At 50.1% G+C, this 16,045-nt stretch overlaps 2 protein-coding genes across 5 annotated transcripts; both read left to right on the top strand.

Annotated features, from left to right (window-relative positions):
- Nucleotides 1-1,550: 1,550 nt before the first annotated feature.
- On the top strand, nt 1,551-10,472 carry IFI6 (interferon alpha inducible protein 6). Of its 4 annotated transcripts, none has more exons than XR_009559993.2 (6): nt 1,551-1,673; nt 3,080-3,179; nt 3,541-3,594; nt 3,675-3,824; nt 4,612-4,810; nt 9,478-10,472. XR_009559993.2 is itself a non-coding variant. In XM_030872820.3 (5 exons), the coding sequence occupies exons 2-5, from the start codon at nt 3,110-3,112 to the stop codon at nt 4,716-4,718; spliced, it is 381 nt and encodes a 126-aa protein (XP_030728680.1). In that variant the 5' UTR covers nt 1,551-1,673; nt 3,080-3,109; the 3' UTR covers nt 4,719-4,846. The 4 variants fall into 4 exon arrangements, 2 of the variants coding, with proteins under 2 accessions (XP_030728680.1, XP_060144843.1); XR_011377832.1 differs by lacking the exon at nt 9,478-10,472 and adding an exon at nt 4,316-4,532 and having other exon boundaries at nt 4,612-4,731; XM_030872820.3 differs by lacking the exon at nt 9,478-10,472 and having other exon boundaries at nt 4,612-4,846.
- A 3,013-nt stretch (nt 10,473-13,485) lies between these two features.
- On the top strand, nt 13,486-13,896 carry LOC115857977 (large ribosomal subunit protein eL31-like). The gene is given in 1 exon segment (XM_060288866.1): nt 13,486-13,896. A coding segment is annotated over 1 exon segment (378 nt). The 3' UTR covers nt 13,864-13,896.
- Nucleotides 13,897-16,045: the final 2,149 nt, after the last annotated feature.

Here is a 16,045-nt window from a genome sequence, read left to right on the forward strand (position 1 = left end):
GACTGAGCATGTGACCACCAGATGTCATGTGGCTGTATGTCTAAAGCTAGATGTTATCAGACAGGCACAGCAGCAATCCAATATGATGGAAGTGGTACATTCAGGGCTGGGCTCAAAGAGTTCAGAGGCATGAGTAAATCAAATGAACAGGTAGCTCAGACTCTCATGGCATCTAACTCTGTTGATCTGACACCTCTGCTTTAATTCATACCTATGGCCTCATGGAGGGTTCCCTATAGCAAACTGATAAAGGAGGAAGGGAGTAGAAGCCAATTTACACGCAAGTCAGTATAGGCACAAGCTGGAAATGAACCACTCTATTACAACCGCAAGTGGGGGTAGCCCTGAAGGACGGCGGTAAACTCCCTGGGGGCAAAACTCCAAGCAATATACTTTGTCCTTCCTTTTGTATGGAGGAAGATATGACTGAAGCACAGATATACACTAATTCCTAATAACTGGCAAATGGCTTGGCCAGTTGGTCAAGGGCATGGAAAGAGAAAGAGCAGAATTTCAGAGACAAGCAGGTCTGGGTAAGGGGCATATAGATGAACTTATCGGAGTGGGTGCAAAGTATGCAGATCTTGTGTCTCACATTAATGCTCACCAGAGACCATCGAGGCTCTCCAGCCAGATGGCCAAATGTCCCATCTTATGGATGTCAGCCAGCCTCTAAAGTTAGCCACCCTGTTGCTTTGCAAAAGACCCATAAAATGGTGGCCATAGTGGCAAGGATGGAGACTATGAATGGACCCAACAACTTGGGCTCCCTTTCATCGAGGCTGATCTGACAACGGCCAACAATTAGTCAACCAGCCAGCAGCAGGCAGCAGCATAGAAACATTGGTCAGGGAGGGCAGCCAGCCCCCCGTGGGCAGGTCAATTGTATCAACCCCCTTCCACCTTGCAGAAAGCAATGATTCATCCTTACTGGAATTATGTACTCCAAATATGGTTTGCATTTCTAGTTCTGCAAGCATCGCCATCCAAAGGTTGAAAGAATGCTCAATCCATTACCCAGAGCCAGAAGACTCATTTTATGGCAAAGGATATGTGACAATGGCCTCATGAACATGGGCTTCACTGGTCTTACCATATGCCCATCACCCAGAAGCAGCCAGCCTGAGAGAACAATGGAATGGAGTGATTTCATTTCCGCAAGTTTTAATCTCCTCTTCTGCAAAATAGGATTATAAACAGTTCTAGTACTTCACAAGACTGTTGTGGGATTGGATCTCTTTCTTGGCCCTTGTATGCTGCAAGTGCTCAATAAGTGGTAGGCATTATTATTAATTGAATTAAACTGTGAAAGACCTTCTGCCCCAGGAGGAGCTGGTGATCGGGCTTCACTAAGCCCAGTAGGGCTGTGGATCTCACTCTAGTTTGACCTGCTTTGAATACTCTTAGCTATTCGGAAAGTCTCCGACTTGAATTACACTTTTTGGCCAGTAGGCAGCTCAGCAGAGATGTTGTCACTGAGCAGAGCTGGAGGGGAAGAGAAAAGATTCTGCAGAGCTCCGGGAAACCAAAACTAGAAACTCTGACAGGGATTGGCCACCTGGGGGCAATCTGAAAGGGCTATAAAAAACAAGCCTAAGAGCTGTTACCTCACTGCTGTTCCCGTCTATCAGCAGGCTGCAGGCAGGAAGCTTCCTTCTCTGCTCTCCTCAAAGGTAAACCCAGAATCTATGAGATGTGGGTGTCAAGCTGCCAACCTCTGCCAGGCTGCCTGCCCTTGAGGCTCATGCCATGAGAGCCGGGATGCCCATTCTTCAGGGAGTCTACACCCCTGAGTGCCCTGGACTCAGAGTGGTCTGAGGGGATGTGTTGGTGGGCTTTTAGGGGGTTGGGTTGCAAAACCCCAAGAGTCATGAAACTTAGCTTATAGCTGCCATGTCAGCAGTCTCTGGCCTTAACCCTGCCACTTCACCTCCTTGGGCTTTAGTTCCTCATCTGTAAAATGAGAATCAAGCTACCTGTCCAAAGGACTGGACGATTTCTGAAACCCCTTTATTGCAGAATCTAATGTGACAGTGAGTTTATCTTTGAGGATAGATGAAGTGATCTGAAGTAGATATTCAAAGTGTGGGTTTGGGCATTAGTCAATTGTGGCTTTAAATCCTGACTGCTACTCCCTAGTTTAGCAGGCTTGGGATTATTACTTTTCTGAGCTTCAGTTTCCTTATCTATAACGTGTGGTTTAGAACAAAGGTACCTACTTTATGGGGTTGCTATGGGTATAAATAACCTTGTACCATAAAGTGCTGAGGAAGTGCTCAGTAGAGGGGAAGTTGTTTGGGTTTTTTGGTCGTTTTCAATTCAAGGAAAATGCTTTGAGCGGACAAAGTTCACATTAGAGGTGAGTTGTGGTGGGGGAAGGGAAGTGTGTTTCTATTTTGCTGTGTAATGGAAAGAGCATAGGTTTTGGATTCTGCAGTCTTGAGTTTGTGTCTAGGCTGCACAATTTCTTGTGTGACCCTGGGCAAGCTCCTTTACCCCTCTCTGCTTTCTTTGTGAGAAAGGAAGTTGATGTGAAGCCAGTGTTTGGGGCCTGTAAATATTCAATGCAGTGGTAGAATAAATCTATCATCAACCATCGTTTAGAACATTCTGTGTGACAGGCACTGTTCTAATTGCTAGGGATATAGTGGTGAACAGTTGCAAAACTCACAGCCACCCTCCGAAATAGGCTTTATTAATAGGCCCACCTTAGGGATAAGGAAACAGGCTCAGAGAAGCCCCAGGTATCCTGCTTATGACAAAACCAGACAAAGCCAGAAACAGAAACCACAGTAATGATACTAGCTGACTTCCGCTGAGTGCACAGTGCATGCCAGGCACTGTACCAGAGAGGATTCCATCCTGTAATTCTCATAACCACCGGTGTGGCAGGAACATCAGCCCGCTGGTGCCGTGAGGAAACGGAAAGCCTGCGGCTCCTTAGAGGGGTCCTGGGCTCAGTCCAGAGCATCTTGCTGCTTTTTGTGGACTCCTCCTCGAATCTAAAGGGAATACAATAGAGCGGGAGTGGCTCCAATAGGGCTCTGGGGACCGTCTCTTCCCTCTCCCCCATCCCAAGTACGGCGACAAAGCCTTGCGCTGTGCCACCATGCGGCAGAAGGCGGTATCGCTCGTCTTGTGCTACCTGCTACTCAACACCTGCGTCTGCGAGGAGACAGGTAAGGATCCTGGGGCACCTGGGGACTCCGGGATAAAGAAGCGGAGAGTTTCAGGATCCCTGGTTTCGAGACCCAGGCGTGCCTCTGAACGAGAGAAGCTATTCCAATGGACAGCGCGGCGCGGGGTCCCTGTAGCTAGAGTCCCAGATTCGAATCCCTGCTCTGTCAATTCTTCCATTCTCCCTAAATGAGTTCATGCCAGTTCTGTACCAGGCAGAGCGCCCTGGGAAAAGTCCCTTCCCTTCATTGAGGCTCTCCGAAATGGGAGGATGGTGGCCCCACCTCCGGGGGTGGTCCGGAGCATCAGGCACAGAGTAGGGGGACCCTGCTCCCCACTGGACATTGCCCACTCTCCTTCCAGAAGAAAGTGAGTCCGGGTTCTGGGGCACGCTGACCTACATGGCCGTCGGAGGAGGTGGGTCTGGAGGGCGGGGAGCCCCGGAAGGTGGGGCGGGCCCTGCGACTGGCGTCCCTCACTGCTTCCTCTTCCTCCAGGGCTCATGGCCGTGGCGCTGCCCGCGCTGGGCTTCACGAGCACAGGCATCGCCGCCAACTCGGTGGCTGCCTCGCTGATGAGCTGGTCGGCCGTGGCGAACGGGGGCGGAGTGCCCGCCGGGGGGCTGGTGGCCACGCTGCAGAGCCTGGGTGAGTGTGGGCCGGCCCAGGTGGCCCTCTTTTCTGTCCTGAGCCCTTTTCACAGGCTAACTCAGCTCTACTAGGTGGGGCTTCTTCTAATCCCCACCACTTAATGGGGAAACTGAGGCACCCAGGGATTAAGGAATTTACTCAAATTCTCCCATATAGTTAGCACCACGGCCAGGATTCAAACCCAGTCAGTCTGCCTTCTGGTTTTCAGACTCTAAGGCCAGAGCCTTCACTAATGCTTTGGCCAAGTCACAAGTCTCTCAGTTTCCTCATGCGTTAACCAGGATAAACATCCTCAATTTAACATTTTATGAATCTCTTCAATCCCAGAGAACCAGAGTGCCAAGGAAATGTGGTGAAGCGACCCGATTCAATCTCATACCAACCCTGCTCTTGCATTTCTTGAACATCATGAAGGGGATGGATACAGAGCACAGAATGGTGCTTCTAAAAAACGTGCTTTCACCTCTCTCTCTCTCTCTTTCTTCCAGCCCTTTCTTTTTTTTTTTTTTTCCTCTCCCCCTCTGAGGCATCCAAAATCCTACAGAAAAACCACCCCTGACAAACTGCCCCTCTGCCTTTCTGAACCCTCCATCTTCCCTCAATTCTGGATGGCAAAAGCCCAAAGAACCAGCCCAAAAGGACACAGCCCTTCTCAGAGGGGGCAGAGAGGAAGACACAGACCAGGCTGCACCCCAGCAGTGAGAGGTGAAGGGTGTGGGCAAGGCTAGAAACAGTCCTGTGCTATAAGGTGGTTGTTCTCTCACCAACTGTATTTGCTTTACAGGGGCTAACGGTGGCAGTGCCCTCATGGCCAAGATTGGGGCCCTTCTGGGCTATACTGTCCACAAGCAAATGGAAAGCAGAGGGAAGGAGAGAGCGGATGAGGAGTAGCTAGCAGCTCCCTGGACCCCCCTCCTTCCTCCTTGTCTTCCTTTTCCAGCTGCAGTCCAGAGGTTCCTCTTTCACACTTGGCAATGACCTAGGTAAAACAGAATAAACGTCTCTCAGAAAACACTCTGTCCTGCTGTGAGTCGTGCTGGCTATGAGAAGCCCCACAAGATCTGGCTCTGGGCTGCCTCATCCACACACCCCACCCGCATTTCCCCCAAAGGCCATCACAGCTCCTGGGGCAAAACTAGCTGATTTTGCCTCTGAGCCTCAGCGTATTCTGTTCTCTCTGCCTAGAATGTCCTTCTGAAGCTCATAACCCAGCGCAGACATCTCCTCCTCCGGGACTCCTTCCCAGCAGAGCTGCTACTCCTGTCACAGCCTGAATGCTCAGGCTCTATTTCTCAGGGTTCCTGGGGAGGCAGATTCTTTCTGTTTTCGGTGAGAGAAGTTTCCAACTACTTCCCTGATTGGGCAGAGATGGAGAAGACAGATCTCCATTCTCCAAAGAAGTGCTAGAGTAGTCTCCCTCAGGCGCAGGATAGAAGGCCAGATATTTGTCTTGGGGAAACGGTGTAACAGCAGCTTCTGGGGGGTCAACAAGGCCTCCCTTCCCTCAGAAAACTCTGGGGACAGGGTAGGCAGTTTTCATGCGGAGCCTACATGCCTTCTGAGGGGGAAGGGAAGGCCAAGCCCTTGGGAGGATCTGAGGTTTGGGAGGCCTGTTCAGTGAACGAGAGTGCCAGGACTTAGGCAGGGGGAGGGCAAAAAGGCCCTGGAAATTGTTTGGTAGTAAAGCTAGGGCTGGTTCTAGCACCAATCGTGCTGTGGTTCTGGTCTGAGTGGGTGTACCAGCCTCGATACCAGACCAGCCTTCTAGAGAGATCTGCACCCCTGGGAAGTGGCCATGTGTGAACTACAAAAGCTGGTCACTAAAAGGCCAAGCCAGCTGTCCTCAGGCCTCCCCTGCCCAGCCCCACTTCTAATCCAGAATTTCTTCTTCGATTACAAATGTATGGAGGTGGGTAAGAGGCTCCTTCGTGCTTGCTCCCATCCCCAGGTCCAGCGCCACCCCTGCAGGTGGCAATGGTTTGCCTCAGCTGGCTTGCCCCAGGCCCCCAGAGAAGCAGTGTTTGTGGAAGAGGGGACACAGGTGGTGGAGGCACTATCTGCACCTCAAACACTGTCTGCACAGCTTGTGTCCAAGAGCGGAAGCTGAGCTGAGTCCCCTGCCCTGATAATCACCACTGGGCCTCAGCTGAGTCCTGCCTTTGTTCGGGCCATTCACTGAGGGGCAGATGGAGTGGACCTCTGCCCAGGAGGGGATGGGGTCTCAAGCATCACACTCTCCCAGGCCTGGTAACTGCACCCCAGTCTGTAGAGTTGATATCCCAGAGACAGAAACGTGTATCCCTCAGCCCCTTCACGGCGGGCACTGCATCTAATTCATCTCTCCTCCCCAGTGCCTGGCACACAGTAGGTGCTCAATATATGTGGGTAGAATTGAACCTGAGGTTAGTCTCCGCCCATCTACCTGTCCCTTTACCTTTCCCAACTTTCATGAGAAGGAGGGACTGGACCACTTTTTCTTTCCCTGAGGAGCCCTTGATAATACCCACTGTCACTGCCATGCAGGCCTCGGAGAGGGGACCTCAACCCCCTTTAACACTGTGGTCAAGTAAACACAGGCCCCTAACCTTTTATTCAATATTCTCTAGCACAGATGAGGCTGGGTTTTCAATAAGGCAGTGGAGCAGAGTGGTTAGGGATGTCCCTCTGGAGTCCCACAGACCTGGGTTCAAACCTGCCCTGCCATCTCCTACCTGCATGCCCTGGCACAAGTTCCTTCACTTCTCTGTGCCTCAGTTTCCTCCCCTGTAAACTGAGAATGATAATAGCATCTACCTCGTGGGGGTTTTTGTTATGAGATTAGATGAGATAATGAACAGAAAGAGTTTAACATGACGCTGGCACATAGTAAGCACTCAGTCAATGTCCGTTATTATTATGATTAAGGACTTGCATGAAGCAAAGAGGAAAGAGCCAAACAACAGCCAAGAATGAGATGCTCTAACTGTGGAGTCAGGGTTTACTTTCTGGGGCTCACAGCCCCTGTTCTTCCTTCCTCCTAAGGGCGGGCAGCCTGCCCCAGGGGCAAACACCATCCTTAGACATCATATTGCCTTGCACAGCATCAAGGCCAGAGAGAAATGGACAGCTCTACCCCCAGATTTTAGATCTGAGGCCTCAGCAATTCTCAAGCTGAATGACACTGGCAATGACTTGTCTTTAAGGAGATCCTCTGCCTACCGCAGGATCCCTTTGGGCCTGTGCAGGATAAATCTTTGCTTTCATTCTGCAGCGGTTTGCTGGGCACTCACTCTGTGTCAGGCACTGTGCCAAGTGTTAAGGACACTGCAGTGGAAGAGACCCAGTTCCTACGTACTTGGAGCCCATAGCGTACAAACTAGGAGCCCCCCCAAAGCATCCATCACCCCCTTTCTCCCTCCCTGTCACCACCTCCTCGCCCCCATCTCCTTTCACCCATCCTGGCCCTTGTCAACTTTCACGGACCACAATTGTCTTGTCTACAAAGTATGAGACAGAATGATGAATACAAACCAGAATTCACTAGTGCAACAAGTCCGGACATGCTAATCACCTTTGGACTTCTCCTTGACAATGGCCTTCAGAAAGACACAATGCTGAGTCCTGGCCCAGCTCCGGGGGGGGCACTCAGGCAGGTTACTTGCCCTCTCTGAGTCCCAGCTTCCTCATTTTCAAAACCAGGGGGGCTGGACGTCAGAGTCTCCGAGCGCTTCCTGCTCTAAAACTGCTGAGCCTGAAGCAGACTTCTGAATACCCTGGGTCCTGTCAGGTCCCAGTCCTCTGAGATTTTATTTTTGGAAGCTACCAAAAGCCACCTTGTGGTGCCAACTTTGGTGACTAAGGTGGGTGATGGTGCTGAGAGATGCCTGTTTGGTCACAAATGAGGGTGGCTAGAAACTAGCAGGGCAGTTCCTCACTCTGGGACCACACCCTAACACAAGCCCAAAAATAGATCCCATCTGTGTGGCTTACTTGATGGAAAACAGCATTGAGGTCCTCTGACATCATCATTTCTCTCTGGACCTCAGTGTCCTAGTCTATAAAACAGAGGAAGGGAAGTGTTAGACTCTCCTCTAGACCTAGAATGTCTTTCCAAAGTGCTCAAGTTAGAGGTGTCTTGCTCTTTGATAAAAATCCCTTTATCTAGAGATTTCTTTTATTCTTTAAGGCCCTCCCTGGCCCCCAGACCCTTGAAAGTCCACTCACTCCCTCTCCAGGCAAGCCTCCCACAATTCCATTGCTCTATGCATGGATGTGGCCACCAGGTGGCAATACAGTCCCAGCCTGGAATCCTCAGCCTGAATTCTCTTCCAGCAGCTCCACCAAGATCAACAGCCCTCCCTGGGGCCAGGCCCCCCATAGATGTTAGAGACCAAAAAGATTCAGGCCCTGCGCCTGCTCTGCAGCAGGAGCTCCTGAAGCTCACAGGAGTGGTCAACGCTCAGGATCCCTGCAGGGCCTGCCTCTTCCTCTCCTTCCAGACCCTCAGTCCTGCAATGCTGGGATCTCCTGAGCACAGCATTCAGGACCCTCTGCAATCAGGTCTCACTTCCAGCCTGTGCTTCCAGACCTGAGCCACAGGGATTTAAAGGCAATGAGAGGAGCACTCCACACAAACATTTCTTGTCTGGGCAGCAGATGGTGATGCCAGGAAGAGGGCATCCCTGGACCCAGACTTGAAGGGGACCTGGGCCAGCAGAGGGCCTGGGTCAGCAGTAGCCGGAGGGTGCTGAGGCAGAGGAGGCCTGTGGCTTCCTGTGAAGAACTAAAGAGCCACTTCCTTTAAGCAGATGGCTGTGAGGGAGGGGCAGAAGATTAGAGAGCGCGGGCTTCCTGGCTCAGAGGGAGAGGAAGGCCCTAGGAAGACCCTAGGAAGTGGCCCAGGGCAGCCTTCTATTTCCTTTCCCTCTGGGGTCTCCATGAAGCAGACAGTGCAGACAGGCAGGGTCACACCATGGGAAAGGTCACACCTTTCCCATGTGCTGTGAAGCCACAGAGAGGAGAGTCAGGTTAGGGGCAGTTCATTTGTACAAGACCAGTAAACAAATGGCACCTTGGTTACTCAAAGACGTAGGCCCAAAGGCACCTCCAGGCATGCAGGAACCGAGGCTAGACAAAGGCCTTCCCCATGACCTTCCAGTGACAGTTCCTTCTTCACTCTGGGGTCTCCGCTCAAATGTCACCTACTCGGAGAAGCCCTCCCTGACCACTACTTTAAAGCAGCCTCCTTGTTTCTCTCTACCAGAGTGGTTCCCAAACTTATCCGCTGCTGGGGATTACCTGGAGGCCTCAAAACATACAGATACCTGTGTCTCACCCACAGAGATTATGATTTAACTGGTCTGGGGTGTAGCCTTGGGCTTTGGAAGTTAAAAAAAAAATCTCTGGGTGATTCTAATGTGCAGACAGGCAAGTGTGGGAACCACTGTGCTAGCATATCATCCTGTTTCAATTTTCTATATAAGGCCAGTAAAGAAATGGGGCTTGGTCACTTCAAGAAGCAGGCCCAAGCCCTCAGCCCCAAAGACTCAAGTCCAAGTACTCAGCTTCAGAACCCAGTCCCAAACACCCAGATCCAAGGTTTTACATATATCGACTCATTTAATCCTTACCACAATCTTCTTTTCTTTTTAATATTTATTTGTTTATTTAGGCTGTGCCAGGTCTTAGTTGCAGCACACGGGATCTTCATTGCAGCGTGCGAACTCTTAGTTGCGGCATGCATGTGGGACTTAGTTCCCCGACTAGGGATTGAACCGGGGCCGCCTGCATTGGGAGCGCAGAGTCTTACCCACTGGACCACCAGGGAAGTTCCTTTACCACAATCTTCTTAGGTCTTATTAGGATCCTCATTTTACAGAAAAGAAATCAAGGCAGAGAGAGGTCAAATCACTTCCCCGAGGTAAACAGCTGGCAAGTGACAGGCCAGGATTCAAACCCAGTCAGCCTCACTAGGACAGTGCCTGGCACCCAGAGGGGACTCTATAAGTGACTGTCCAATCAAGGAACTTAATTTTAATCTCCTTCTGCCTCACCCATCCAACCCCATTCAACTGAGCAACCAGGCAGCCTGGAGATTCTATTTTCTAATTATTTCTTTAGTCTGTTCACACGTCTCCACCCACATGGCCCCCCTCTCAGCATCTAGCTCACTACCCTCAGGCCTGGAGGGCAACTACAAGGTCCTTCTAATGGGTCTCCCTGTGTCCACTCTTGCCCCCCTGTGTTCACTCTTGTCTATTCTCCACATAGAGTCAGGAGGATCTGAAAACAAAGTAGATCAAGTGACATCCGCCCCAACCCCCTCAAAACCAACGGTGGCTGCCCATCACACTTAGCATAAAATTCTACTTCCTGGGCTTTCCTGGTGGCACAGTGGTAAAGAATCTGCCTGCCAGTGCAGGGGACACAGGTTCGAGCCCTGGCCCGGGAAGATCCCACATGCCGTGGAGCAACTAAGCCCGTGTGTCACAACTACTGAGTCTGTGCTCTAGAGCCCGCGAGCCACAGCTGCTGAAGCCCGCGTGCCACAACTGCTGAAGCCTGCGTGCCTAGAGCCCATGTTCCGCAACAAGGGAAGCCATCACAATGAGAAACCCACGCACCACAACGAAGAGTAGCCCCCGCTCGCCGCAACTAAAAGAAAGTCCACGCGCAGCAACGAGGACCCAACAGAGCCAAAAATAAAATAAATAAATAAATTTATTTAAAAAAAAATTATACTTCCTTGCTTTGGCCTTCAAGGTCTTTAATAACCTGCTCCCCTAAATCTCCACAGTCTTACCTCACCTTCCTTCCCCTCCCCCAACTCTTTTCCAGCCATACTGGCCTCTTTTCCCTTCCCAGAACCCTCCAAGAGCCTGCCAAGTTCAGTGCCTGTCCACAAGCTCTTTCCTCTGCTTGGAACACTCTTGTTGCTTCAGGAGTCAGCTGGAATGTAACTTCTCCAGAGACCTGAGCCCCCAGTCTAAATTAAACACTCCGTTATTCCAGCAGCCTGTACCTTATGTTCCTAGAATTGATCACGGTTGCAATAACAGCACGATTGGTATAAGCATTTTGTTACTGTCAGACCTGCTCACTAGACTTGAGCTCTCTGAGCACAAGCACAGGACTCATCGTTATTTACCGCCAGCACCCAGCTCAGCGCCTGGCACACAAGAGGCGTCCAATAGCTTTGGTTGAGTGGGTGGACAGCTGGATGGACAGACGGATGGGTGGACGAGTGACTGAGTGAACAAATATATTTTAAAACTTATAAAACTATTCACCTGCCTGTATTTCTCAGGTCAGCTATAAAGTGCGCGATTCACAGGGGTGTTATTTTCATCCTTCTAGAGGCCCCACCCACCAGCCCTTCAAGGCCTTTCTCAGGCCAGGCCACTGGGCGGGGCTTCCGGGGTCCGGATGATTGACGGCACGGGAGGCGTGCCCGGAGTCAGCCTCTGCTCCCTGATTGGCGGGCGCCACGACAGGCTGCACTCACAGCCACTGCTGTCGGAGTAGATGCAGTGGGACCCAAGGCGAGGGAACGCAGCAAGGCGTGCCCGTGGACCTCGGCGAGGCCGTCCGCAGCCGCGCCAGCCTCAGCTCATCGGAGTCCCCTGAGGTCGCGTTCACGTAGCGCCGAGCGTTTGGCCAGGTTCTCGCCATCCTGCAGGGAGATGTGACAGCGGAAGGGGCCCGCGCTGTGGCTGGACGGCTGCCCGCAGCGGGCGGGGCAGAGAGCCAGTGACCAAACCTCGACGCGCTCACTGAAGCGCGGCTATTTCGGGCCGCTGACCTCAGCGAGGAAAGTCCCAGAAACACAGCCCCCCACTCCCCCCTCACACCTCTGGACACGCTTCACCTCTTCCCCCCACCCCAAACTCAGACCCCAAAGAGCTGGACGAGGAGTAGCACTGGACTCCTACCTCCTTCAGACCCCATGCCAGCCCCGCAGGAGATGCTGTTCCCATTTTACAGAGGCACAAACGGGGGTCTCTGGATGGATGCTCTTTACCTAAGGTCACATGTGAGATAGTGGCCAAGCCAGGGCAAACTTCAAAGCCCAACCTCTTTCTTCTACCCCTCAGCTTGGTGTCTCTTGTCTACCTGCCCTGCTGCCAGGCCCATCCTGCCGGAAGCATCATAAAGTTCTGAGGGTCCCATGGCTCCTGTTCCACACAGCTGGATCCCACCCCCACTGGGGCCTCAGCAGCTGTGTCTGGGCAGCACACGGGGGTCACAGATCCTGGGTTGGGCAGGCACCAGGTGGGAGAGGGCATAGCTTCCCCAGGTATCCAGGTGGCCTCCCTCCCTTCACTCAGGTGTCTCCACCTCATCCAAGGGCCTTCCCTTGCTGCCCATCTAAATACTACTTCCTACTTGCCTTCTGTCCTTTTATCTGCTTTATTATTTTTTTCTTGGCTCTACCAAACGGCAGGTAATTATTTGCTTGGCCTCCATCTCTGCTGAGGAGCCGTATCTCATCACCTCTGCTCCCTCTACTATCTGTGGCCTTTGCAGAGCCATTCCCCAAGGGACCCTGCCTCTCCTGCCTCCTCCTATTGTCCTCTCTCCCCTCTTCCTCCCACAAATGTTTATCCATGCCTACTCTGTGTCACTGAATAAGCTCAGTGCTGGTCCTTGCAAAGGGAGAGACTGACAAGGAAACCACGTTATAATTCATTCACCCATCCCCAATCCTATTGCCTTCCCCTGTTCTGCCCTCAGCGGTGCAGTCTGCTCTCCACACTGCAGCTTGAGCCATCCCGATAAAAGGGAGGTCAGAACATGTCACTCTTATGCTCAACCCCCTCCCATGGCTCCCTAGCCCAGAGGAAAAACCAGTGTCCTTGCTGTGACCTGCAAGGCCTGCATGAGCTACCTCACCGCCTCCCACTCTCCCCTCCGAGAGCTCTATTCTGGCTGCACGGGCTGCCTTGCTCTTTTTCAACCTGCCAAGCATGCTTCTGCCTCAAGCCTTTGCATTTGCCCTTGGTGCTGCTAGGAATGTCTTCCCCAGGTATCCAGGTGGCCTCCCTCTCTTCACTCAGATGTCTCCACCTCGTCCAAGGGCTTCCCTCACTGCCCATCTAAATACTACTTCCTACTTGCCTTCTGTCCTTTTATCTGCTTTATTATCTTTTTCTTGGCCCTACCAAATGACAGGTATTGCTTATTGTGTGTTCCCCTACAGGAGTATAAGTCCCATGAAACCTCCTACAGTTCCCCACCCCTCAGGGAAAAAAAAGGGGGGGGGAGAGAAAAGAATATCAGGAAACTATGAAGAAAGAAAAGACACCATTAACCATACTACTATAGATAATTATATTTAAAGCCTCAATAATTAAAACAACTTGCTTTGGTTGCAGGAAGAGAAAAAGGAATGGGCTGGACTAGAATGTCCAGAAATAGACCCAACTGCACAGGAGAATTTAGTATTTGATAAAGGTGTCATCTCAAAGCAGAGAATGGACTCTCTAGTAAATTGTTCTAGGACAACTAGGTAGCCTACTGGGGGAAAAATGAGATCTCTACCTCACATGGAGTATTAGGATAAGCTCCAAAGATTTAAATGTTAAAAAATATTAAAATAAAATAAAAGCACTGGGACTTCCCTGGCGGCACAGTAGTTAAGAATCCGCCTGCCGCTCCTTTCTAACCCCGGCTAGGCAAGATGGCTCCCGCAAAGAAGGGTGGCGGGAAGAAAAAGGGCCGGTCCGCCATCATCGAGGTGGTGACCAGAGAATACACCATCAACATTCACAAGCGCATCCGTGGAGTGGGTTTCAAGAAGCGTGCCCCTCGGGCACTCAAAAAAATACGGAAATTTGCCATGAAGGAGATGGGAACTCCAGATGTACGCATTGACACCAGGCTCAACAAAGCTGTCTGAGCCAAAGGAATAAGGAATGTCCCATAACGTGTCCGTGTGCGGTTGTCCAGAAAACGGAATGAAGATGAAGATTCACCAAACAAGCTCTGTACGTTGGTTACCTATGTACCTGTCACCACTTTCAAAAATCTACAGACAGTTAATGTGGATGACAACTAACTGCTGATTCTCCAACAAAGTTACAGAGCTGCCTTCGCAAAAAAAAAAAAGGATCCGCCTGCCAATGCAGGGGACATGAGTTCGGGTTCGAGCCCTGGTTCGGGAAGATCCCACATGTCGCGGAGCAACTAAGCCTGTGTGCCACTTAGTTGTCATAAATAAATAAATTTAAAATAAAAGCACTAAAGGAAAACGGGAAAGAATCTGTAATCTCATAGTGGGAAAAGTCTAACCATGACTCAAAAAGAGTCATTAGAAAAGATTGATAGGGACTTCCCTGGTGGCGCCGTGGTTAAGAATCTGCCTGCCAATGCAGGGGACATGGGTTTGAGCCCTGGTCAGAGAAGATCCCACATGCTGCGGAGCGACTAAGCCCTAGCGCCACAACTACTGAGCCTGCACTCTAGAGCCTACGCGCCACAGCTGCTGAGCCCACATGCCACAACTACTGAAGCCCGCGCACCTAGAGCCCATGCTCCGCGACAAGAGAAGCCACCACCACGAGAAGCCTGCGCACCGCAACGAAGAGCAGGCCCCACTCGCCGCAGCTAGAGAAAGCCCATGCGCAGCAACGAAGACCCAACGCAGCCAAAAAAAAAAAAAGAAAGAAAACCTAAATACATAAATAAATAAAAAAGAAAAGATTGATAAAGTCAACTATATAAAATTTAAAACTGTTTCATGGAAAACTCATATAAATCAAGTCATAAGATGAATGAAAAACTAAAGGAAAATATTTGCATCTCAGATCACAGATAAAGGGTCATCTCTCTAATTTATAAAGAATTCCCAGAAGTCCATTAAAAGGGCCAACAATCTGTAGAAATAGGCATAAGATATGAACTGACAGTTTGCAGAAAAGTAAATACAAATGGCTTTTAAAGATATAGAAAGAAGATCAAACTCACTCGAAAGAAATGAAAATCAGGAAAACCACACTAGGATACCATTTCTTATCAGTCTGGCAAAAAATCCAAAAATTTAATAATATACTCTGTGGGCATTTCTGTAAGGAAACCGTACTCTCACATCTGCAAATATAAATTGGTACAGGTCCCCAAAAGGACATTTTGGCAAAATCTATCAAAATTACAAATGAGTCCAGGTATTCTACATCTGGGAATTTATCCTTTGGATATACTTGCACAAGTGAGAAATGATGTATGGATACAGTTATTATCTGCAGCACTGTTTGCAATAGCCAAAGACTGGAAACAAGTCAACTGTCCATTAGTAAGTGTTAGGTTAGGTAGAGCACAGTCTATCCATAAAATGGGATACTATGCAACTAAGAAAGAGAATAAGGGAGATCTGTGTGTCCAGATGGGGAAAGGATATCTGTAAGGGATATTAAGTTTAAAAAACAAAGTGCAGAGCAGCATATATGATATCCCACCTTTCGTAGGAAAAGGGGGGAGAATTATATACACAGTTGACCCTTGAACAATGCAGGGGTTAGGGGCTCTGAATCCCTGCACAGTGGAAAAACCCATGTACTGCTCTCTCTGCCTCATAAACAAAGGACTTGATAAATGACTCACACAAGGGCAGGAACGGAAACAGTTTGGAGAGAATCAGGATTCAGACTCTAACTCTTTTGATTCCATAGATTGTGATCGCTAATCAAACACAAACTTTTCCCCACACAATTAAAGATCTGTAAAATGAAAATCCAGGTACTATATTTATTGGGAAAAAAATCCCTGTATAAGTGGAACCACCTGTGTCGTTCAAGGGCCAACTATATATTCAAATTCCTGCTGAGGAGCAGGGCAACCAGTGATTAAGAGCCCAGGCTCAGAAGCCAGACTGCCTGAGTACAAATACACATTCCAGTACCATACTGGGTTCAGTAGTGTCCCACCAAATGTCCACCTGGAACCTGTGAATGTGACCTTATTTGGAAATAGATCTTTGCAGATGTAATCAAGGTAAGATGAGGTCATCCCTGATTAGGGTGGGCCCTACATCCAATATGACTGGTGTCCTTTTAAGAAGAAGAAACTTTGGACACAGCGACAGACACACACATATGAAGACAGAGGCAGAGATTAGAGTGCTGCATCTACAAGTCAAGGAATGACAAGGATTGCTGGCAACCACCTGAAAATAAGAAAGAGGCACGGAAGTTCTCCCTATAGCCACCGGAAGGAATGAGCCTTTTTGACACCTCAATTTTGGA

This window comes from Globicephala melas, chromosome 1 (genome assembly GCF_963455315.2).
Source record: "Globicephala melas chromosome 1, mGloMel1.2, whole genome shotgun sequence".
Classification (NCBI taxonomy): domain Eukaryota; kingdom Metazoa; phylum Chordata; class Mammalia; order Artiodactyla; family Delphinidae; genus Globicephala; species Globicephala melas.

Bases quoted from the DNA above. Each gene is read 5' to 3' on its own strand.
- IFI6 (XM_030872820.3), top strand. From the start codon at position 3,110: ATGCGGCAGAAGGCGGTATCGCTCGTCTTGTGCTACCTGCTACTCAAC. The intron at 3,180-3,540 runs GTAAGGATCCTG...CTCTCCTTCCAG, and splicing joins CTGCGTCTGCGAGGAGACAG to AAGAAAGTGAGTCCGGGTTC. The intron at 3,825-4,611 runs GTGAGTGTGGGC...TTTGCTTTACAG, and splicing joins GGCCACGCTGCAGAGCCTGG to GGGCTAACGGTGGCAGTGCC.